Source organism: Adiantum capillus-veneris, chromosome 26 (genome assembly GCF_014529385.1).
Source record: "Adiantum capillus-veneris isolate H3 chromosome 26, ASM1452938v2, whole genome shotgun sequence".
Taxonomy (NCBI): Eukaryota; Viridiplantae; Streptophyta; class Polypodiopsida; order Polypodiales; family Pteridaceae; genus Adiantum; species Adiantum capillus-veneris.
Window position 1 is genome coordinate 93,378,562 of NC_140956.1, and position 24,919 is coordinate 93,403,480.

Here is a 24,919-nt window from a genome sequence, read left to right on the forward strand (position 1 = left end):
CTCTTGCACTCACACGTTCAAAAATCAATAGGACAGTCGGTTGTACCAGACCGTACATGCTAATACGCATAATTTCTTTTGAATAAATTTTCGAGGGATTGGGCGCCCCCATGGTAGTAACCAGGGGTTCCAATTATAGATGTGCACCTAGGGTGTGCAACGTTGAAGAGGGGTGAAATTAGGAGTGTTCTTTATGTATGCTCTATTAGGAGCCATTTTGGCTTGACATTTGTCACTACTGTGGGCCACTTGAAGCAATGTTATGTTCACACTTCTGGCTCTTTTTTATGTAGAATTTACACTTTCATTGTTCAATTGTCAGTTGGTAATCTTATTGTTCAGTGCTTGAAGGTTTTTCATTGCTCTTTTGTCAGCAGGTACAAATGTTTAATGTATGTTTTACACGATAATTATTTGGTACTTGGTTAGTGAATCTCCAATTGATAATGCGTGTAGTAATGTGTCCCCAAGTAGTTTGCATGATATACATTTTCTAAATCTCCATTGAGGAATGGAAATTTTGTTAAATGTCCTCTCATTTATTGGTTTTTTACGAAGGTACATATTTACGTACATAAAAAATTTATCCATACGGAACGACGTACACATACGTACCGTACATTATGTATGGTACCACCTTGATATTATGACTATAAGAAAGGATCTCATGCAAATTGACATAGAGAGGACAGAATGACGATTCCTGAGAAGTTCAAGAAGAAAATAGCTTTTCACAAGGAAAATTTTCTTCAGATTACTGAGGATGAATATATTCAACACGATACATGGATTCACACCTCTCAAATGGCCTTCGATCTGTCATAGGCTAGCTCTTAGATCTAGAGACATACGAGCATTATATATGTCGGTGCCTAGTAGGTTGGCAGACACGGAGACAATTTCACGCTCTCTTCAGATCCCCTAGTGAGGGTGATGGACTGGACTGGTTGAAGATGCATTGGGCTTTTCTTGCTGGAGTTACGTAGGCACAAACATACTATATTACAGAGTCAGACGCGCTCCAGCAGAGGATCCATTCAAAGGCAGATGACAACTTTCTTCTAGAGCAGCCACCCTCAGCTCTTTTCGGTTCTTGTGACTCTCCTGGATAGAGCTACACTGATTAGTAGATCCCAACGCACTCAACCCTCTTGCAGATCACCTCGCACATACATTTACCATTGCCGCATCCAGGCCATATTGACAGGCATAGAGCAGCTCCTAAGTTCTTTACAGAGGAGGAGATTGATGCCATGAGTGCATCAGCTCTAGAGAGACTTATGTGATGCTACTTACAGTGGCAACCCACTCAACAGATCAGGCTTTGGAAGCTACGCTACCAGCTGGCTCTACCTGTTCACTAATTTGTTACATTATTTATGTTAGTCTTCTGTATCTTTGTACTGGACATTGTGAATGTGGTGATGATTGACTTTCTTTTTAGGCCTTTATGTAAAAAACATTCATTTCCTTCTCTCAAAGTGAAGAAGCACTATATCCCAGTAGGGATGCACTAGATCCTCCTATGTTGTATTCTCTCAACCTTACCACTCATTCAAGTTAAACTTCAGATTTTAACTCTTTACAATTGTTATTTGTGAAGATCATAGGCCAGTGGGGCACTGTTGTCACTCACTCCTGCTGAGGCAAAAGTTTGTTAGAAAAAGAGTGCTCAAATGCAATATTTCGGGGACACTATGACACTAACTTTGAACACGAGAGTGCACAGCTGGTTTGAAAAGACTTCACAAGATCTATCAAAAAGTTTAACATATGTCAAGAGGAGACACGAATGTGGCAATTTATATTCACAGCAGGGTTGCCATTGAACAAACATATGGCAACATATGGTATGGCATCACATGGATCACAACCAAATATTTCGACATGCAGTCAAAAATACGTTGGGATACAGTCAATTTTTTTCCAAAAAATCGATGTTTTAAAACGCACCATGCACCAGTGTGGGCTGGGAGTAGATAAGATGCAGACAAGACTCTTACAGCAGCCAGCCCATATCGGAAGATATATGTGAACTATCTTCCATGCCCAGAGGAAATGCAAATTAACTGTCACACCCTCTCTAATGGAAGAAGAGTAGTGGACAGCGGCGAGCGCATTATGCAGAACCTAGCACAAGATCTATTTTCTTTGAGGCAAGGAACAGCCTAGAAGAGAGAGTGCAGTTCCACAGGAGCTATGTAACATTACACTCCCTCAGTAATAACTTGTATTAAGGCACCTTAGAGAAATTCTAAAACAATCTCTCCAAATAGAAATGTATAACATTTATTATGAAAATTACTCAATGAAATTCTCCAGAATCACAGTAAAATGCTTCAAAGTTAATGCAGCTTAAAGTTGTTATCTCTTCTTCAAAATAAGAGGGCTTACTGGTAAAAACACCAAAATAGCTCCTTCCTCACCAGTCTTATCAACATGCATGATAAGCTCTTCTAGCAGGTCAAAGTCAATCACATCCTCATTCAACTTGCGCTGGAACAGAGAAAACCAAAAAGGAAAACATGCTTAGGTGTTTTCGAATCTGAGAGCGTCAGAAGCACGAGCCTCGACGAGACTCCTAAGTAACTGCATTATAACACTTTCAAAAAATGAAAAAATCCCAACCAGGTTATTCTTTGTTCTTAGGCTGTTATTTTGATACAACGACTCATCGAAGTAAGGATTGCATGCCTCTTCCTCGAGCATTCCCTCATCACCCCAACCATATTGAACCAGATTCTGCCTTCCCCTGCTGCCGCTGACAAGGTTTCGTGAGGCTTTCTGTAATAAAATCAATGTGTCATTCTTACATAGGGAAAGTGAAGTCCAAGCGTGAAATGCCTTCAGCCTAGCACCATACATTGTTCTTCCAGTTAAAGAAGCTATTTTTCAATGCTGCCGGAGAGTCTGATGCAAGTTGATAATCCAGCATTTCATAAATATCCTCTAGATAAATGGTCTCAACAGGAAAAGTGCGACCTTGTACTTTTACAACTGGACAATCTCCGAAGTAGCTTGAAAAAATACTTGCATCCACAGTGGCAGACCTAAAGAAGAAGACCATCAGTATAGAATCTTTACATAACATGGAGAAACTACAAACAAAGAGGAATTCAGAAGCAAATAGAAGCATCTGAAAGTTACATTAAGATTATCTTCAAAGGCAATAATCTACTCCTTCTTCTTCTTTCAATCAGATCTTTTAAAATTGTAAGGATGAAATCGCCCTGTGAGAAATAAAACAAAGGGGGGGTGTCCACAACAATCGGAACATCTTTGTCACCACCAAGACAATGGCTAATCAAAACCGTTAAAACTTGATACAAACCAAAACTGAGCGTTCGTGCACTTCATCAACGATAACATGTGAGACTCCACTGAGATCACGATCACCCTTTCAAAGCAAAAGGTACAGTTAGACACAAAATGCAGAACATTCCATTCTTTTGCACTGAACACCAGATCCAGATTGTGCATGGATAAAGCGTTGAGAAGTATGAACCACTGCCCTGAGCGTGTACTGATGATCATATGCAATCGTGAAGCAAATGAAATTATCAACTGTCTTCTTAATTCTTGGTATGGCATGTTCCAACCTAAGAGCTACCCCAAAGATAAAATATCCTTCCAATTTGTTAAAAAAACTAGGGCAACCAACTTTAAAGGGGAACAATAAACTCAATAATACTAGTAAAAGCTCAAAAGTCAGGGGATGCAAATTAGAAGGTACAAGCCGAAGTATTAGGAAGAGACCAGAAAGGGAACTAATTCACTCAGGTATCATGCAGGTCAGCTTCTGCACCATCTTGCTGCACATGCACAAGGGAATAGGGTTATGCCATATCTATAGCCTTCGCCACCCCATTACGAAGCTTAACTAGACATCACAGACCACCACACCATAAAAGCCATTTTTTTCTATATTCAAAGCTCAACATGAACAAGTGGTGAACTTCTCGTAGGGTTCCATGCCTTTCCCTCCTTTAAAGCAAGAGCACTCTCAATGCAAACAAAATGAGTGCCGTTTCCTGACCAAGACCAAGGGGACTTAAACCAACAACCAGATGGTTATGAGTTCCAAGTTTTACTGTTATGCAAACTCAGAAATGAAATGAAATGTTATATTAAACGTCTTCAAAAGGCCAAAATGACTATGAGACCAAACTGATACAATTCTGGTGGATCTAATACAATGTCTGGGTACAATGTCTGCCAAAGAAACCCCTGTATCTATCACCATAATGATTCTCGACTTCACTCCTTGAAAATCAAAATAAAGAAAAAATGACGTTTATCTTTCCTTAAAATCAAAAAGACGTATGAAGAAAAATATGTGGGCAAACAACTGGAAATATCACAAGAGCTAAAAATAACATGAAATATCACAAGAACTAAAAAAGTACAAATATGATGACATGAACAAGAAAATTCCAGAGTGGAGGTCCGAGGACCGAATAAAGATAGAAACAATGTCCACAGTCATTTTAGTGTTATCCTTAAATAACACACCATGGGCAAAAACCATGTACTTCCCCATCACTTTGAATAAAGAGCATAATCATAACGTGAGTGGTTTTACATTATAGTACCTCTCTCGCTCCAAATTATAGACATTAAAAAGCATCTTACAGCAAGTCTCCGAAGAAGAATTCCAGTAGTACAGAAGAGAAGCTTTGTCCTTCGATGCCTGCAAGAAACCCTTGACGCTCGCTTTAGCTCATAAGACAAGATTTCTGAACACAAAAATTAGCTTCTACACAATCAGCAAGATCAAGAGAGCTATTATGCTTTTACAGATTTCTTTATTTTACACCAACTTGGCATGTCATTCATTCATACATACACTTACCAGGCACTATCAAGGCGCACTTGATATCCAACAAGGGAACCACTGCTTCCTGGAGGTCCTTCATCCTGCTCTAGGGCTACTCTCTCGGCAATTGAGATTGCCTGTTTTCACAAGGCTTCAAAGTTACCAAGCTTCAAAATCTTTCAATGAATCTTTCTTGCCAAATATACTTGTTACATACAGCTAACCGTCTTGGCTGCGTGCACACAATGTTGCAAAAAGCACCTTGATGGCTGGTGATAAGATCCTCAAGAATGTACTGAGGCACCTGATCACAGACACACGATCACACCATGCTGAAGGAAGCGTGTCATAACAATTTCAGGTGTGAACTCTTTGAAGTACTCTTACAACTAAAGCACCACAAGCCCTAAAAAATATTAAGAGAATGTCATATAACAGTCACGAGCTGGTAACGACCCTTTTAACACCATGCTTAGAACTTTAGCATGCCTTAATGTGGGTTCCACCAGCAAACCCAATCAGTTGTCGCCCAATGATATTTCCACAAATATATCTCTCTCTTTCTCCTTTCCATAATACTTGGTTGGTTGATTAAACCACAAGAATGGTCACATGGCCATATAGGCATGTATGTGGGGCTACTCGGTGGTTATTCAAAGATTCCTAGCCCTTTAGAAGCTGATGCTTCCCTTTCTCCACTTCAGTATTCCCTTGTACATCAGGAATAGAATTCGAGCTTGGTGGAGCGGGTTCCTTCTTCGTTTGTTCTTTCCTCGAAGATGCTTGTTTTTGCCGTTGCTGCCTTTTCTCTCCACAATAGATAGATCTTCCTTCTTTCTTGAAGGTTTGTACTTGGGTGGGTGAAAGATATTTAAGCCGCTTATCGGTGCCCTTTAGCTTAGAGTCCTAAATGGGACGCTTTTTGCCTTGGTTGCCTTGATCGTCATATACCACTCTTCGTCTTGCTCCATACATGCTTTGTTCCATCCTTCGAGGAGGTCCCGTAGAGTGTAGGTCATCAGCATTCCCATCATCCTCTGACAGGTACCATGGGGATACACCTTCATACTCGTTCAAAGCGTGTGGTTGAAGGCCTGCTTCGAGCTTTCGAATCTTTGCTCGTCGGAAATCTTCATGAAAGGGGTGATCTTTAGAGGAGCTGACCAATACTTGTCAATATAGGCTGTGACTTTCTTATGTTCCTTTCGGATGGCGGGCCAATCCCATTTGTTCCGGATATCCTTCACGAAGTCCGGCAGAAGGAATTGTTCGTAAAATTCAGCTTTGAATTGAGTCCATGTTTTGGCTTGAGTACCTTCAAGAATCTTTGCCAATCATCGATTGCTTGCCTTCTCCTTGAGATACATCCCAACACCATGCAACTTGGATTTTTCAGAGAAGTTTCCATTTGCAAAAGCAACTTCAAACTGTCTAATAAAAGACAACGCCTTGGAGATATCTCTCTATCCTGTGTAACTGTAAAACTTGGCGTGCTTGTCACCAGTTTGAAAACTCGCATCTTGTGGTGACGCTTGCATTTGTCCTTTTTGAACTTGGGCTTCTCTTCAGGGTTATGTAAAGAAGTAATAGGTGTTCTCCTTGTAGAAGAGGGTCTAGATATTGTATGAGAAGTATAGGCAGTATCATTAGGAGCGTATGAAGGGGAAGAGAGATGTAGTAGGCTACAGTGTCACTTTCACAGGACACAGTTACAGTTAGTACAATTGGTTTGGTCTGTTCACACTGGACGGACACTTGGGCAGTGACACGTGGCAGGGATACGGATGGTGGCCTAGTGGACATGTGGCCAGGTCACACTTAGCTGGCTGACATTTATGGGCCATTGGTGGCTCTTTATGATTGTATCTATGAGCAGTAGCCGTTGGGTCATTATCATTATCTTATATAGGTGGTCGGTTCATCGTCTAGCAGAAGAGTCTTACACAGAGCACTGCTCCACCATCCCTGCACATCTGAGCCTCGACACCCCATTTGTACCTGTGAGTCCTGGGTTGGAGCTGAGTGTGCTGCCACGCCAAAGTCTGTACATGGTTCTTTGAGCTAGTCGAGTCCACATGTTCTGGTCCACTGTTGTGTCTCTGTTGTTATCCATTGTTTCTGTGTTTCATTCTGTTTGAGAGAGTTTTCATTTGTTTGAGTGAGATTGTCACGCACATTGCATTGAGGGGCACCCACACTGTAGAGAGCACGACACATTATCCGCGCTACGGGTGCTCTCATTTTGGCGATCACGGTGGGACCTCAACTGAAGTCTCACTCTGTTGAGTAGCTGGTTTCTTCGCCTCGTCTGTGCAGCCTGTTGGTCTGGTTCAGCTTAATCTAGCTGGTCTAGTCTCTCGCCTTGTTGGTCTGATCCTCTCTCGCCTTAGTCCACCCAGTGCTCGTCCTGGTCTAGTCCTTCTCGTCCCTGGTCCAGACCAGGTGGTCTAGTCACTCGCCCTGGTCTAGTAGAGTCTAGACCAATATTCAGCCAAGTGAAGGTTGTCTTGCCCAAGTGAAGGTCTTCTTTCCCAAAGCTTGGTGGGGTTGGCGGTTACTGGATGACACATACAAGGTCTTTGGAGCGTCAAAATACACTACTGAGTCCTCTGAAGTACTACCACAGAAGGCGTCAACCCTTGGTGCCCAGTAGAAGCATATTAACCCCATCAGCCATACCTACTCATACGGCTACCTCCATTCCTTCGATCGGTTCTACATCCTCCAGGTCACCTTCTCCGTAAGGCTCTCCCCCATTTTGTTACAGCAAGCTAGGGAGCAACAGACTCAGGAGCACGAGGCCATGGAGGAGCTCACAAGTGTTCTGCCAAAGGTGAACATCAAGTTCCCTACCTTTAAAGGTCTCCCGGCAGAAGATGCAGACGACCATGCTCGGAGGTTTGTCTCTCTTTGCAGAGGTCGTGGCCTCAACAGAGAAGACGCATACCTGGTGCTCTTCCCGTCCACCTTGGATGGTCTTGCAGATAAATGGTACAGTCAGTTTGCTGAAAACCACTTTACTACTTGGACCATGTTAAGACAGCAGTTCTGTGAAGCTTTCCGACCAGGGGATTATCAAGAGAAGATTCTAGATGAGTTGGCCAACCTGTTGCTCCAACCCAAGGAGACATTTGTAGAGCTCATGACCAGAACAAAGTCCCTGGTCGCCAAGCTGCCTCAGCAACCAGGGGAATTCATGGTGAAGAAGTGGGTAGAGAAGGCTCTGCCTAAGACTTCTCAACAAAATCTCAAAGAAAGTCTCCGTCCTGAAGCCAGTCTGGAGGACTTTGTTGCTACTGCTACTAGAATAGAGGGAGCAAGAAGGCAGTTCACTGACTCTCCTCAGTTAGATACTGCCCCTTTACTCGTGGACAGTCCATCAGACCCTTTGACTTCTTTAAGAAGGGAACTGGAAGCCCTAAAGTTACAGCGGGCCCTTCATGAAGAGAGATCCTTCTCTCTCAGACAGGAGAAGCCTCCACATCAAGAGGCTTATGATCAGCTTAAAAGAGAGTTAGAAGAGCTCAGGTCTCAGCAGGAGACTAAGGCTATGGTATGGTGTAGTTCCTGCCGCTCTCCAGGACACCCTCCACAGGACTGTCCCCTTCGCTCTTATTGCCACTTCTGCGAAAAATCGGGTCATGAAGATAAGGATTGCTACTATATAAAGGGGGTCCTACTCTCCAACAAGGGTTAGCACCAGCATCCAACATGGTTTCCCACTACAGCCATCCCAACTACATGCCACCTTTGCTCAATACCCCTGTTGTCCAAGGTATGTCAAGTACTTTCCCGACTCAAAGTTTTTATAATGCTAATGCCACCTCAACCCCTCAGAGCTTCTACACTTCAGCCTCCGACTCCATGCAGCAACCACCTCGTCCCCCGTTTCGTCCTTCCAATCGGCCCATACTCTGCTACAGATGCGGAGAATATGGGCATTATCAAAGCAAGTGTCCTTTACCTGAGGGGTCCCCTCCTTGTCGTCATTGCCCTGATTCGAAGGATCACTACAGTAAGGATTGTCCCACGCAAAGGGCATCCACGTCTTCAAGCTCGACTCAAAACCAGCAAGAATTCACCTTCCCGAAGATAAACTTGATTACTGTGAACACCGTGCCTCAACCATCACCTGCTACTCATGTGGTTAAGCCATTGCAAGTGGAGGAGCCTGCTGGTGTCCTTACTCGGGCACAAAGAGCAGCTCTTGGTCTCAGTCTGCCCACAGGTCCACCTCGCCAGTCCCCACTTCCTCAAGCTTGTCTATTTGACCCAAAGGACGAGTCCTTCGAAATTGCTCAGAGCAAACCAACTTCACTGTTATCTGACATTGATGGAGCCTTCTTGGAAGGAGTGGCTGACTTGGAACAGATTAAGGTCTCAAAGGGAGCCCAGTTCGAAGGCGCCAAGCCCACAGCAGAAGCCATCTTGAAAAATACTTTTCAGCAGGTGTCACTATACGACATGCTAAGGCTCGACGCAACACTTAGACGTGACACCCTGTCAATCATTCAGTCTCTGTACCCGGGGGCTGGGCCTAGTGGCGGGCACCTCCCTGTACAGCCGTCAGAGTCTTATTTGATTTCCTATCCATCTGCTCCCCTCACCGATTATAAAAGTCCTCGCCTCACTGTATCTATTCTTGGGCACCAGCTATTCGGCGTCATCGTTGATGGAGGATCTGGAATCAATTTGATGCCCGAATTCACTACGATGGCCTTAGGTCTAAAGCCTACCCGACCTGCTCCTTTCACTGTTACATTGGCCGATCAGAGAACAGTCTACCCAATGGGCATAGTCGACAAGGTGTCTCTGAAGGTACAAGATTTCACTTTTAACTTGGATTTTGTGGTAGTTAATCTTCCCCAGGTAGAGGGAGGTTATCCCTTGCTGATTGGTAGGCCATGGTTGCGACATACGAAAGCACTTCACGACTGGGGAACCGAGGCCATGTGGATACATACTCCTAGCTCTCCAATGCAACAAATTCAGGTAGAGGGAGGTTATCCCTTGCTGATTGGTAGGCCATGGTTGCGACATACGAAAGCACTTCACGACTGGGGAACCGACACCATGTGGATACATACTCCTGGCACTCCAATGCAACAAATTCGTCTCGAAGGAGGTATGGATCCGGTCGTTCAGCACAGCTCTTTGTCAGTAGAGTCCAACCCTGACTTGGAGCAGCCGGTCCCTCCTGAGGGATCCGATGAAGACTTACTGCAATGGTTAGAAGCTACCTCTTCGATGCCATGCTATGTAGTCTCTCTTCAACCTTTGCCCACAGATTCACCCTCTCTCCCCGATCCTACACGTGAAGCTACACCTGAAGCCAGTAATCCCAGTCAGCCAAGTGAGCCACAACCAAGTGGACTGGTCTCTGGTGCCCATCCTTCAGAGGGTCCCTTAATGGAAACCATCGGCCTGGGTGAGCCTATAACCCACCATAGAAGGGGGAAAAAGTCTCCCTTGCAAGAGTTGGCCAACACCCCAGCTCCTTCCTTAGCCTCTACCCCATGTGACACTCCACCCATGCCGGAGCACTTTGAAGTATCTGAAGATTTACCATTTGCAGAGCTTCCATCAGGATGGTTGCAAGAAGAGTATGCTGATTTCAACATTGATCAAACGCCAGCTCATAATGTCCAGAAGCTAACAGAGGCGGCAAGGTCTTCTCTCCCTGACGCAGCCTCGCCAACTGCACGGCCTGACCCAGTCAGAGAGTTCAACCTAGGCGGCCCTGACAACCATCAAATGAAAAAGCTAGGTATCACATGCCGACACTCAACTTCGTACTATCCAGCAATGGTCTAGTGGAAAAGGTAAACGGCATAATCTGTAAAATCATCACAAAACAAGTGAATAACCACACAAGTGATTGGGATAAGCATCTCATGGCCGCTCTTTGGGCCTACCGCACGACATTCCGAACATCACTAGGTTTCACCCCTTTCCATCTGGTATATGGAAAAGAGGCCATTCTACCCATCGAGGTGCAGATAGCCAGCTTGCGAGTCATGGCTAGCCAGTTACAGCGCCCAATCGCCCATCTCCGCAACCACACCTTGGATCTAGAAAGGCTTCACTTAGACAGGGAAGATGCGAACAACTACTATGCGACGCAAGCAGAACGACGCCGACTCACATTCAATCAAGGGCTTAAGGAAAAGGGTCTGAAGAAAGGCATGTTAGTATTGAGATACGACAACAAATTCGACACTAGGAAAGATAAGAAGTTTCAACCCAGATGGGAAGGGCCGTTCATCGTCAAAAGACGATACACCAATGGTAGCTACAAATTGATGGAAGCAAATGGTCAAATTCACAAGACCAAAGTCAATGGATGGAGGCTCAAACGGTACTTCTTAAGGTTTGATCCGGAGATCATGGTAGATATTCCATAGGAGGGAGAACCCTCCAACTCCGCTGCTAGAGAATCAGAAGCAGAGCTAGAGGCATGAATGCCTTTAGCCAGAAGGGGAGGGCTAATGAAGGAAGATGATGAGAGCACTAGTGACTAGAAGCTCTTACACTTGTTACTTTAGTCTTTACTATTTAGTCTCTCCATTATGGTGTGCCACTTTTTGAGTACTTTGTAACCCCTTGGTCCCCCCACTTTTTTGTATCATCTTGAGTCTTCACTCTCTACTTATCATTTTGGTTTATGTAATGCTCATTCTCAAATCTCTACTTATCATTTTGGTTTATGTAATGTTCATTCTCTTGAGTCTTGAGCCTCGACTCAAGACTAAAGAGAATCTCTACTTATCATTTTGGTTCATTTTGGTTTATGTAATGCTCATTCTCTCGAGTCTTGACTCTTTACATTGTAGTATTGTAAATTGTAATTTGTACAAATGTCAAGTTTCTTTGAGTGTAAAGTTTAAAGTTGACGTTAATATAACATTTCATTTCATTTCTCTCTCTCTCTTTCTTCAAGACACCAAGATCTTGAACAAGAGTATCTGTTGGGACTGACTACATGGGCAGTGGGGAAAGGTCCAGGTGGCATCATTGTTACTGAAATCATGCTGATATGAAAAGTGACCTATGTGCTGCTGGGAGGACTGCTGGAGGTAGAAGCTTTCATAGTGATATTTGGACTCGCTGACATGGGGGTTGCGCCTTCGGGCAGAAGGCATCGCCCTTTGTAATGTCTGTACTCACCACACCTATAACAAAGCACATTATCATGAGCCTTTTGGAACTACAGTTTTATTTTTGTTTTATACGCCGTCTATGGCATCTCAAACTAGAATGTACTGACCCAGATGTAGCTGATTTGTACTAAAAGATAACTTAGGCCTCAACGGGATATTAATATAAGTTTCTCTCTCTTTCGTTCTTACTCCCCACCTTTCAGCAAAGGCTACAAACTCTTGAGCAGCTTTCAAATAGCTCATCAAAATTGTAGAGCGGAATTCAACAAACAGTTAAGATACGCAAAGATACCTGTGTGGTCTTCCCAGAGCCAGTTTCACCACTAATCACAACAACTGAACTCTTACGTATTTGATGAAGAAGCTCGTCTTTGGCTGAAAAGATCGGAAGACGTTCACGAGACTGAAGCTTTTCCTGCATATTAGAAAGAAACAGAAGTTAAGTATAATCTTTGCTGAAGGAAGACAAAAAATTCTTCTTTTTCGCGAGCGGGCCCAATCTAGGAATATGTAGCATACTTCATTAGACTCGTTGCAATAGGAAGCCTTACCTTGACCATTAAAGGGTGAAGTTTAAAGAAGAAACACAACTTTCAACAACTTCAAAACACAAGCAATCAATTTACAAGAAGCTAAACGCAAAGAGCTCCTCCTGTTGATGTCCCCTTTACTTCGACACTTTCATCCACCACCATGCTGAAGAGAAAAGGAAATTACTAAGTTACTTAAATAGCATCATGCTTCTCTGAGCTCAAAAAGCACCTGGCTTTGATTTTTGGGCATGTTTTTTGAGGCCAAGGGCTCTATAATAGACCCTGAGCTCTGATATTCAGTCATTTACAGGACACCAGATAGCAAGATGTCCTACACAAACATCCACCACCATGCTGAAGAGGAAAGGAAATTACTAAGTTACTTAAATAGCATCATGCTTCTCTGAGCACAAAAGGCACCTGGCTTTTGAGTTTTGGGCATGCTTTTGGAGGCTAAGGGCTCTATAATAGACCCTGAGCTGTGCTATTCAGTCATTCACAGGACACCAGATAGCAAGATCTCCTAGACAAACATCCAGCCAAAGTTGCCAAGTTCTTTGTGCAATGCAATACTCTACCAGCTTGATGCCCGAAAATAGATTGATGCCACCACTTCTCCTGTGCTGGAGCATCCTGGTCCCAAATCTTCTTTGTCTCTCAATTCACACTCGTTTGTACTTGTAAGTTGTGAGGATCTGTTTGTTAAGTTGTTGCAGGTTGTGGTCCTACAATACTACTATCAGTACCAAGTGATTATAGGGATTATACCTCCGTCATCTCAAAACCTGGACGTCAATGAACTTGTCCACGTTTGCTAGGAGAGAGGCTTGCAGGCCACATGCAAGCTATCCCAGCATGGATTGAAGGAAATCGACCTCTACTGCAGAGCTAGCTTTCTGTTTTAGCGAAAACAGGAAGTTGGAGGGTAGCTTCTATGGAGACGGGAGAGTGCTTAGGTCAGCATCCATGTCTGTCCTTGAAATTACGAACCAGTAAAATAGATATATTAACATCTCTTACAGGCCAAAATGGTGCATGACACTAAAGGTACAAATGCTGATGTCTCACCATAAAGTGAAACAAAACGGGAAGCATAATCCTAACCAAATCCCTAGCGAAAATAGAAGTGTAAAACCTCTTTAAACTCTTAAGTTGTAGGCCGCAACAAGGGGCATGTGGGAGGAATAGTCACTCCTCAACCCAATCTCCATGAAGGATTGCCTCAAGAGGAAGAGAAAATAGAAGTGTAAAAACCTCTTTAAACTCTTAAGTTGTAGGCTGCAACAAGGGGGCATATGGGAGGGATAGTCCCTCCTCAACCCAATCTCCATGAAGGATTGCCTCAAGAGGAAGAGATGGTTACATAGACCCTTAAATGGCAAACAATGATGGCTCGAATTTTCTGCTTGTGAGAAAACTGTAACCAAGGTCCTTGTGGTTGTGGACGTCTCGCTCTACAAATGGCAATGGATTTATCAAACATTACCCCTCTACAGAGGCATCTATAACAAGGTAAGTCAGTGGATGAAGATGTGGAACCTATTGGAGCTGGCGTACAAGCAGTTAAAAGGTCTCTAAGCACTCTCTATGTTGACAGCACGTGGCTCACTGCACCCTTGTCCCTCGAGAGATTCTCTCTCACAGTTCAAGCTCCAATAAAAAGAGCCCAAGACGTCTCTCATATACAAAGCACATGATCCGACACAATGGTCCAAAGCCTTCACCAATAAGGCAATGTTACCTCCCTCCAATCTCATAATAGATAGCACAACTGCATATATAATGCTCTCCTAACTCCACCTCCTAATGATATGTTACAGGCTTGGACACTCCAAACGAGAAATCAATAGCAACACACAGATAGAAACTGCAAAATCACTGAACTTGAAGAAATGAAATGAAATGAAATGAAATGTTATATTAACGTCTTCAAAAGGCCAAAATGACCTATGAGACCAATCAGTTACAAAATAGTGAATCCAATACCATGTCTGGGTACAAAAGAACTAGAAAAGAACTAGAAGTGGAACAAAATACTACTACTACTACTACAATCTAAAACTACGTGGGTGTAGCAGCTGATACAATAGGTACCCGGTAAACTGGATGTAACAGTGTGTGAAACAAAGATGGAAGAAATGGTGAGGATCCATCCTCATCTGCACTCTGGATGTCGAGAGAGTATGGCTCGAATCTTCTGTTGTAGTCTCCGTCGATGCTGTGTAGCTCCTCTCCTCAGTCGCGGTCGTCTGTATCTCTGTAGCTCCAATGCTCGGTCGATGAGAGTGCCAGTAGTGGTCGAATGAGCGTGGGACGAGCTCTGCAGTGGTGGCTGCTCCTCTGGCTGTCCCATATCTAGTGAAAAGAAATCTGTAATGTGTCTCTGGGACTGCCTCTCTCTAGCTCTCCCCAGTAAAGTGTCTCTATACTTGTGTAACTCAAGTAGATATAGTCCAAGACATCTCTGATCCTCATAACTCATGACCCTAGATAGAGGACCAAAACCCTCTCTGAATAAGCAGTGGAAACGCCCCCGTATCTCATAGAACACTGTGCAATGACATATGTAGTGCAACTCTGTCTCTGGCTCTCTCTGGCATAATCGGCATATTCTGCTGTCTGCTGGTATCCCTCTGAATCTACCAGTCTCAATCTCGAGCTGATGTGAGGATGTGCGTATCTGACCAATGGCACAACGCAAACCATGAGACACTGAGAGAGAGAGAGAGAGAGAGAGAGAGAGAGAAATGAAATGAAATGAAATGTTATATTAACGTCTTCAAAAGGCCAAAATGGCCTATGAGACCAAAAAAGTTACAATTGGTGAATCTGATACCATGTCTGAGTACGGAAATTACAAAGGTACAAAGAACTAATACTAATACGCTAAGGAGAAAAGAAACGGGGAGGGGGGTGTTTGTGGGTTCAGATGAAATTTCTCATTGGTCGCTGTCGGATCTCATCGACCTCCTCCATGGTCAGTACTCTGGTAGGGCGTCTTGCATGTCGAGCTAGAGTGATCTATATCTTTTGTTGCAGCCTTCGTCGGTAGTGGGAGACCCCCCAAGGTCGTGGATGTCTCGATCTGCCAAGTTCCGTGGCTCGATCAAGTAGTGTACCTCTAGTATGAGTAGGCTCTGATATTTGTTGTAATGACTGCTCCGTTGGCTCTCCTGTGGCTGGTGTAAGAAATCTGTGATTCGTCTCTGAGGCTGTCTTTCCTCTGATGTTCTCAGCAAGCGCTCCCTAAGTTTGCGCAGCTGGAGCAGGAACAATCCGAGACACCTCTAATCCTTGTATCTCATGACTCTAGAAAAAGGTCCAAACCCTTCTCTGAACAGGTAGTGGAAGCGGCCGCATATCTCATAGTATGCCGGGCCGTGACATGTGTAAAGCAGCTCTGTCTCTGGCTCTAAGTTGCATAGGTGACATATCCTAGCTCCTGCCAGCACCCATCGAAATCGGTCAGTCTCGATTTGGAGCTGATGTGAGGATGTGCGTATCTGTCCAATAGCGCATCTTATCCCATGAGATAAGTGTGTGTCCATGTACACAGGCCTAGTCACAAAGCCGTCCTCCGTGAGTTGGAGAAGATGCTCTCTGTAGAAGGCCATCTTCGTGCCCAACTCCTGTGTCGGCTGTATCCACGTGCTCCTGGTATTTAGCTGAATCAGATCCTGACGTATGAGTCTTGTGATCTCTGTCCGTGTGAGAGACAGGGAGGGTGCATCCAGAGAGTATTGAAGCGGAGGTAATCTATCCATCTTGAGACCATGCGACTGAAACCATGCTGTCATCTGTCCATACCAACATGTTGTATCACCTTGTAGAGCTAGTTGTCGAGATGACTCCAAGACAAGCCGAGCGTATCTTTCCCTGGGGAGATCCCATAAACCGTGCATAAAAGAAACTGATCTCGTCAACGCCTCCACCACGAGGGGGGGGTTGGCTAGCTCGGCTCGGATAATCTCATGTGGTACTGAGGCTTTAGCCCGAATCATCCGAGCGATCATAGAGACCAGAGGCCTCTCCATACATCTCCATCCATCTCTGTTGCCGGATCTCCCATGGTGGTCTACTGAGGGTCCCCATACCTGAACTCCATAGAGCATAGCTGGAGTCACTAGAGTGTCAAAAAGCCAAAACTTTGTTCGCGGTTCCTGAAACTGAACCTGCGAACACATCCTCTCCAGTCCTCCCAAAGCTGCATATGCTCTCGTCAGTCTAGTCTCTGATGCTCTCCTTAGTGAAAACATCGGTCCACCGAAGACTACCCCAAGATAAGTATATGCATCTGTGTACTCCACAGTCTTCTGGCCATACATAAATGTGGGTGCCGACCTCCTGACCCACTGTGGTGTGGTGTTGAACACCATAACCTTGGTTTTCCCCAGATTGACAGACAATCCACTGTCACGAGCAAATGTATGCAGAGCATCCAAGTGACGCTGCATCCCCTCTGGTGAGTCAACACAATATCATCAGCATATAGTAACAGTGGAATCCATGTCCCTGCTAGTTGAGCCCCCTCGTCCCCCTGACGCTCTACATAGTCCGAAAACTCATCCACATACATCCTAAAAAGAGTCGGGGATAGGGGGCATCCCTGCTTTACTCCAATATTGGAGAGGACCATGTCCGACATTCCCTCCATGGTGCGTACCCGCCCCATCACTGTCCTGTATAGAGCCAGATCCCCCAAATCAGCTCTGTAGGCACACCCATGTCATGTAATCTGCGTATGAGTCTGGCTCTCGGCACTGTGTCGAAAGCTTTGCGGAAATCCACAAAGCAACAATAGATCCTCTTGCCATGGTGTCTACCCTCCTCAATAATAGCTCTGAGTGTCAGAATCTGGTCAAGAGTGGAGAAACCTCTCCTGAAACCTGCTTGCCCTGGTGCTCTTATGCCCTCTCGCTCTGCCCATCTACTCAGCTCTTGTTCAAGAATGGATGCATACAGCCTAGCTAATGTGTGCCCAACCATGATGGTGCGATAATTCCCGGGAATCATGGGATCTCTTGACTTGAAAATAGGCACAATCGTGGACATACTCCAAGTCTCTCCCTCGCGTCATCTTTGCCACTCTGCTTCCTCATGGTCGGAAGGCCGCCCCAGGAGAGGTAGAAACTCTCTCCGTGGCTAACGGTTTCCCCCCCCCCCCCCCTCTCTCTACGCGGCTAAGTCTCTCTTTCTCTCTCTACGCTTCTCACCTCTTTCTCTCTCTCTACGCTTTTCTGTTTCTCTCTCTCTCTACGGAAGTTTCCCCCTTTCTTTCTCTCTCTATGCTAGGTTGGGGAGTGCACAAGGGAGCGGGGGCAAGGGCAGGGGCAGCACAGCACGGGGGGGGGGGGGGGGGGGGGGGGGGGGGGGGCAGCAGGGGAGCGCGAGGGACAGGGCAACAGGGAGCGCGAGGGACAGGGGCGAGCGAGAGAGCGCCAGGGTGCGGGAGCAGCAGGGGAGGATGCCATCCAAAAATGCAAAGAAGAACTGAGCGAGTCCATTAGTAGGATCAACCGTCACCTCCTAGGTACTATCAACATACTCAACGCGCGCGTGGCAGCATAGGAAAACACGATAAATACACTCGAGGATCGCGTGAAGGCTCAAGATGAGGAAATCACACTACTCAAGAAAGAGCTTGCAGAGGTGCGCTCGCAGAATGTCCTCGAAGAGGGAGAGCTTCAACCCTCAGTAATTGAAGAGCTTAACACGATCAAAGAACAAGTGCGGGCCATCAAAGAAGGTGGGGAGCAACAAAAAGAAATGACGACCTCGTGGGTAGATGTCATCACAAAGACCCAACAAAAAGCAGAAAAGGCCGAAAAATGGATCGAGATTGTCAAGAAAGGGAAAGGCAAGGAAATAACCCCCACCCCCACACCAACCATCATCAACTTGACACTAGAAGAGGAGCAAAGGAGATGTGTGCGGGCCTTACACATAAGGGTATGTGGCCTCAGAGACCAAGATAATGTGGAGGAAGAGGTGAAAGAACTCATGACTCTGATGGGGGTCAACGAATAGACGCATACGAGTGCCTAGAGACTGGGCACAAAGAAAAGCGGAAGCAACGGAGAAAGCTAGAAGGAAAGGGCACTCATTCTCCGCTTCCCGAGAGAGAGAGAGAGAGAGAGAGAGAGACAGAGAGAGAGAGAGAGAGAGAGAGAGAGAGAGAGAGAGAGAGAGAGAGAGAGAGAGAGAAATGAAATGAAATGTTATATTAACGTCTCCAAAAGGCCAAAGTGACCTATGAGACCAAAAAGTTACAATGTGGTGGATCTGATACAAAGTCAGAGAAACAAAGGTAACAAAAGTAACAAAATGACAAAATGACAAAATAAAATACTATGGAATCCTGAACTGCTAGGTGTGAACTAAGCAGCTAGCTAGCAGGGATAGCTAGATCACAAGAGATCCAGCATCGGTCGCTAGCGGATCTCATCGATCTCCTCCATGGCCAGTAGTCTGACCGGGCGTCGTGCATGTCGGGCCAAAGTGATCCGAATCCACTCATGCAGCCTCCGTCAATGCTGTATAGTCCTCCGCAGTCGTGGGCGTCTGGATCTCCCCAGCTCGGTCGCTGGACCGATCAGTGTGCCTCTGGTGTAAGGCGACGAGCTCTGCTGTGCTGGTAGCTCCTCCGGGAGTCCAGTGTCTTCTCTAAAGAAGTCTGTGATCTGTCTCTAAGACTGCCTAGCCTGTCCTCTCATCAGGCTCTCTCTGTGTCTGCGCAGCTCGAGCAAAAACAAACCCAGGCATCTATGATCCTCGTACCGCACGACTCTGGAGAGTGGTCCAAATCCCTCTCTGCACAAGCAGTGGAAGCGGCCTTGTACCTCGTAGTAGACGGGCCAGTGGCATGTGTAGTGCAACTCTGTCTCAGGCTCCATGTCACACAGGGGGCATGTCCTGGCCTCTGCTGGTACTCCGCTGTATCTCCCAGTCTCGATCCACAGCTGGTGTGAAGATGTGCGTATCTGGCCAATAGCACATCGTATCCCATGAGACAAGTGGGTGTCCATGTATCTGGGCCTCGTCACAAAACTGTCCTCCTTAAGCTGGAGAAGATGCTCTCAGTAGAAAGCCATCTTCATGCCCAACTCCTGTACTAGCTGTATCCATGTCCTCCTAGTGTCTAGCTGAGTCAAGTCCTGGCGGATGAGCCTGGTGATCTCGTATAGTGTAAGAGTCAAAGAGGGTGCATCCAGTGAGTACTGGAAGGGGGGCAATCTGTCTATGCTGAACCCATGCGCCTGAAACCATGATGTCATCTCCCCATACCAGCATGTTGTATCTCCCTGCATGGCTAACTGTCGAGAGGACTCAAATGCAAGGCGGGTATATCTGTCTCTGGGAAGTTCCCACATGGGGTGTATGAAGGAGACAGATCTAGTGAGCGCCTCAACCACTAATGGGGGGGCAGCTAGCTCTGCTCGGATAATGGCATGTGGTACTGAAGCCTTGGCTCTAATGAGTCGTGGGATCATAGAGACCAAGGGCTTCTCCATGCCCCCCCACCCATCAGTGCGACCTGTCCTCCCGTGATGATCCAATGAAGGTCCCCATATCTCAGCTCTATAGAGCAATGCAGAAGCCACCAAAGTGTCAAAGAGCCATAGCTTCGTCCCAGGCTCCTAAAACTGAACCTATGAACACATCCTCTCCAATCTATCCAATGTTGCATGGGCTCTGGTCAATCTAGTCTATGCTGCTCTCCTCAATGAAAATGTTGGTCCACAAAAAACCACTCCAAGATAAGTGTAAGCATCTGTATACTCCACTGTCTCCTGGCCATATGTGGATGAGGTTTCTGACTACATTGAGAGAGATGGTGATAGAGGTGCACAGCTGGCAAGGACATGGATTCCACTATTGTTATATGCTGATGATATTGTGTTGATCTCTGACTCTCCAGAGGGGATGCAACGTCACTTGGATGCTTTGCATAGGTTTGCCCATGAAAGTGGTAGAGAGAGAGAGAGAGAGAGAGAGAGAGAGAGAGAGAGAGATTAAATGAAATGAAATGAAATGTTATATTAACGTCTTCAAAAGGCCAAAATGATCTATGAGACCAGAGCGTTACAATGTGGTGAATGTGATACAAAGTCAGAGTACCAAAATGATAAAATAAAAGTACTACGGGATCCTGAACTGGTAGGCGTGAACTAAGCAGCTAGCTGGGTGGCTAAATCACAAGTCACAAGAGATCCAACATCGGTCGCTGGCGGATCTCATCAATCTCCTCCATGGACAGTAGTCTCACTGGGCGTCGTGCATGTCGGGCCAAAGTGACCCGAATCCTCTGATGTAGCCTCCGTCGATGCTGTGTAGTCCTCCGCAGTCGTGGGCATCTCGATCTTCCCACCTCGGTCGCTCGGTCGATCAGTGTGCCTCTGGTGTAAGGCGACAAGATCTGCTGTGGTAGTAGCTCCTCTGGGTGTCCAGTGTCTGCCAACAAACCCAGGCATCTCTGATCCTCGTACCTCATGACTCTGGAGAGTGTTCCAAAGCCCTCTCTGAACAAGCAGTGGAAGCGGTCTCGTATCTCGTAGTAGACGGGGCAGTGGCATGTGTAGTGTAACTCTGTCTCAAGCTCCATGTCACACAGGATGCATGTCCTGGCCTCTGCTGTATCTCCCAGTCTCGATCCGCAACTGGTGTAAAGATGTGTGTATCTAGCCAATAGCACACCGTATCCCATGAGACAAGTGGACGTCCATGTGTCTGGGCCTCATCAGAAAACCATCCGCCGTAAGCTGGAGAAGATGCTCTCTGTAGGAAGCCATCTTCGTGCCCACCTCCTGTGCTGGCTGTACCCATGTCCTCCTGGTGTCTAGGTTAGTCAGGTCCTGGCAGATGAGCTTGGTGGTCTTGGACTGTGTAAGAGTCAGAGAGGGTGCATCCAGTGAGTACTGGAAGGGGGGCAATCTGTCTATACTGAACCCATGTGCCTGCATGATATGTCTCCCTGCCTGGCTAATTGTCGAGAGGACTCAAGTGCAAGGTGGGCGTATCTGTCTCTGGGAAGTTCCCACAAGCGGTGTATGAAGGAAACAAATCTGGTGAGCCCCTCAACTACTAGTGGGGGGGTAGCTAGCTCTGCTCGGATAATGGCACATGGTACTGAAGCCTTGGCTCTAATGAGCCACGAGATCATGGAGACCAGAGGCTTCTCCATGTCCCCCCATCCATCAGTACGACCTGTTCTCCCATGATGATCCAATGAAGGCCCCCATATCTCAGCTCCATAGAGCAATGCAGAAGCCACCAAAGTGTCAAAGAGCCAAAGCTTCCTTCGAGGCTCCTGAAACTAAACTTGTGAGCACATCCTCTCCAGTCTCCCCAATGCCGAATGGGCTCTGGTCAATCTAGTCTCTGCTGCTCTCCTCAAAGAAAATGTTGGTCCATTAAAAACCACTCCAAGGTAATTGTAAGCATCTGTATATTCCACTGTCTCCTGGCCATATGTGAATGCGGGCGATGACCTCCTGATCCAGTGGGGTGGTATTAAATACCATGACCTTGGTTTTACCAAGGTTGACAGACAAGGCCCTCTCATGGGCAAACCTATGCAAAGCATCCAAGTGACATTGCATTCCCTCCGGAGAGTCGGAGATCAGCACAATATCATCAGCATATAACAATAGCGGAATCCATGTCCCTAACAGCGGTGCACCTCTATCACCATCTCTCTGAATGTAGTCAGAAACCTCATCCACATACATACCAAATAGAGTAGGAGAGAGCGGGCATCCCTGCTTCACCCCAATAGTGGAGTGAACCGGTGTAGATAGACCCTCTGATGTGCGTACATGCCCTACTACTGATCTGTACAGTGCCATGATCCCCCAAATGAGCTCTGTGGGTACTCCCATCTCCTGTAATCTGCGCATCAATCTAGCTCTGGGTACTATGTCAAATGCTTTGCGGAAGTCCATAAAGCTACAATAGATCCGTCTCCCATGGGATCTGCCCTCCTCGATGATGGCCCTGAGTGTCAAGATATGGTCAAGAGTAGAAAAACCTCTCTTGAACCCTGCCTCCCCAGCAGCACGCATTCCCTCCCTCTCTGCCCATCTACTCAGTTGCTGCTCAAGAATGGATGCATACAACCGTGCCAATGTATGTCCAATCATGATAGTGCAATAATTTCCGGGCTCCATAGGGTCTCCTGACTTAAAGATAGGTACAATCGTAGATAGGCTCCAAGTATCAGGCAAGCCCTCACACATGGCACAGTTAAACATAACTACTAGAAGCTTTGCTAGTAGATCTCTGGCATGCATTAAATGCTCAGCCACTAAGCCATCATGATCATATGCTCTCTCAGTCATCATCCTTTCAATGGCCTTCTTCACCATCTCAACAGTGAAAAAAGCACATGTGTGTGGGCATGGATCAGGGGGGTCGGGAAGGGGCTGTTGTCCAAAAACTATGTACAAAGATGATGCGTACTGGATCAGGTCTCTATAGAGGTAATGGTAGGGGGGGGGGGGGGGGACTGCTCATGAAAGAGCCTCAATGCCTCACGCGAGTCCTGACTCAAGAATAGCTAGTATAGATCCTGCTCTAGTCGAGCCAAAAATGCCCTCTTCTTCCGCCGCACTAGGCGTCGGAAGTCAATCTGTGACTGTCTATGTGTGATGTCCCCCAAAAGCACTTCCCTCTGAAGTCTAGCTCTAGTCCAACGGCATTCCTCATCATACCAGTTGTTCTGAGGCATGCTTCCAGAACGACGTCTCTGCTCAGGCTGTGTATGTGGATATGCCTCTGCTGCTGCATCATGTAATGTGTGTGTCAGTATAGTAGTAAGCTCCTCCAGAGGTCGTCCTGGCTCCTCAGTGGATAGCGAGTAGGAGCTGCTAGTCGTGGAATGTGTGCTACACTGAACTCAAAGAGATGGTCAGCGACACAAAAACATGATCCACTACCACCCCCACAGGTCTAGGCCCAACTATGAGATCTTGGATACTAGAGATGAGGCTAGGTTGTGCCATGACATAATCTACCGTGCTGGCTCCATGTCTTTGTGGAAAGCATGTGAAGCCTCCCGCAGCGGGAAATCTCTGTAGGCCATTCAAGATGGCCAATCCATGTGGAGTCCCCATGTCTATCAAGTGCCGTCCATACTCAGTATGTTCCCCATCCTCTGACATCCTGGATAGGCCCATCTCTGCAACATCCAGCTCTCTCAGCATCTCCTCTGAAGTATCATAAAATACCGTCTCATGATGGGCAGTCCTAGCATTGAAGTCCCCTAGAATGATAATGTCACCATCTCTAGAGAATTCCCATATGTCAGCATCCAAAATAGAGAAGGGGGAGGGGACTGTCCTCTGGATGGTGCATATACTGACATACTCGGGGGAAAGTAGCAAATGGCAATGTAAAGATATCTGCCGGTCTCTGCTCTCAATCTCACCCACATGTACCTAGCTTGTTCATCCCTACGAGCTATATGTATCAATGGCTACAACTCCTCCCTGAATAACATTGCCGCTCCTCCTGAGCCCCGCCCTCTGTGCTTTGATCGTGTCTCTTGTCTACAAATTGTCTCCCATCTGTATCCACTAATGTGAGGCATAGACTGCCCAGGGACCTGATGTGTTATAGAGTAGAAGATGATGTCTCTCCCGGTAAAACTCTCCTCAAAAGCACCCACATCAAGACGCATAGATCCATTACAATTCCAGGTAGCAACTTTGAGTGTGGTCCCATAGGCCTCACACCATCATGTGGAGCGTGGCTCCAATACCACTCTTCCATCTCGGTAAAAAGCAATCTTATCTTTTTCCCTTGCCGCTCTAATCTCTGGCATTACTTCCTGCATATGGGCGACCTGTGAGAGGTAAGGTCATCCTCAATAACGATGCCCGTCTTCTTAAGAGTTGGTCTCTTCTTCAAAAAGTTCTTCGCTTCCATGGAGAGAAAACGAAGGATGAGTGCCCTTTCTTTCGAGGTTTCCCCCTTGCTCCCATTTTTCTTGTTACCCACTCTCCAAGCTCTTGAGTGCATCAGCTCATGAGCCCCCATCAAAGCCATGAGTTCTTTTACCTCTTCGTCTACATTATCTTTGTCTTTAAGGCCGCGAATTCTCACATGTAGAGAGCGTGCACGTCTTCTTTGCTCTTCTTTTAATGTTAGCTTGATAATGGTGGGTGTGGATGTTGTTTCCTTGCTTTCCCTTTCTTGGCAACCTCAATCCATTTCTCAGACTCATCTGCTTTCTGTTGAGTCTTTGTAATAACGTCCACCCAAAAAGTCGTCATTTCTTTATGCTGCTCTTCCCCCTCTTTGATGGCTCGCACTTGCTCTTTGATTGTGTTTAGTTCTTGTATCACAGAGGGTTGCAATTCTCCCTCTTCAAGCGTGTTTCGTGATCGTGCCTCAACGAGCTCCTTCTTGAG

The 24,919-nt window shown here is 46.1% G+C and overlaps 1 protein-coding gene across 6 annotated transcripts in view; it reads right to left on the minus strand.

Annotated features, from left to right (window-relative positions):
• The window catches only part of LOC147423825 (DExH-box ATP-dependent RNA helicase DExH7, chloroplastic-like), a 172,288-nt gene that overhangs the window by 49,566 nt on the left and 97,803 nt on the right, over window positions 1-24,919 (minus strand). For all 6 annotated transcript variants that reach the window (XR_015186624.1, XM_086501806.1, XM_086501805.1 and 3 more), the window contains 9 exons: window positions 12,269-12,391; window positions 5,034-5,120; window positions 4,853-4,953; window positions 4,633-4,690; window positions 3,332-3,397; window positions 3,148-3,230; window positions 2,864-3,050; window positions 2,629-2,784; window positions 2,395-2,496 (listed from right to left, as the gene is read on the minus strand). Coding sequence is in view for 5 of the 6 variants with exons in the window: in XM_086501806.1 (XP_086357932.1) it covers window positions 2,395-2,496; window positions 2,629-2,784; window positions 2,864-3,050; window positions 3,148-3,230; window positions 3,332-3,397; window positions 4,633-4,690; window positions 4,853-4,953; window positions 5,034-5,120; window positions 12,269-12,391 (963 nt within the window). In the remaining variant the exon portion in view is untranslated. The remainder of the gene's footprint in view (window positions 1-2,394; window positions 2,497-2,628; window positions 2,785-2,863; window positions 3,051-3,147; window positions 3,231-3,331; window positions 3,398-4,632; window positions 4,691-4,852; window positions 4,954-5,033; window positions 5,121-12,268; window positions 12,392-24,919) is intronic.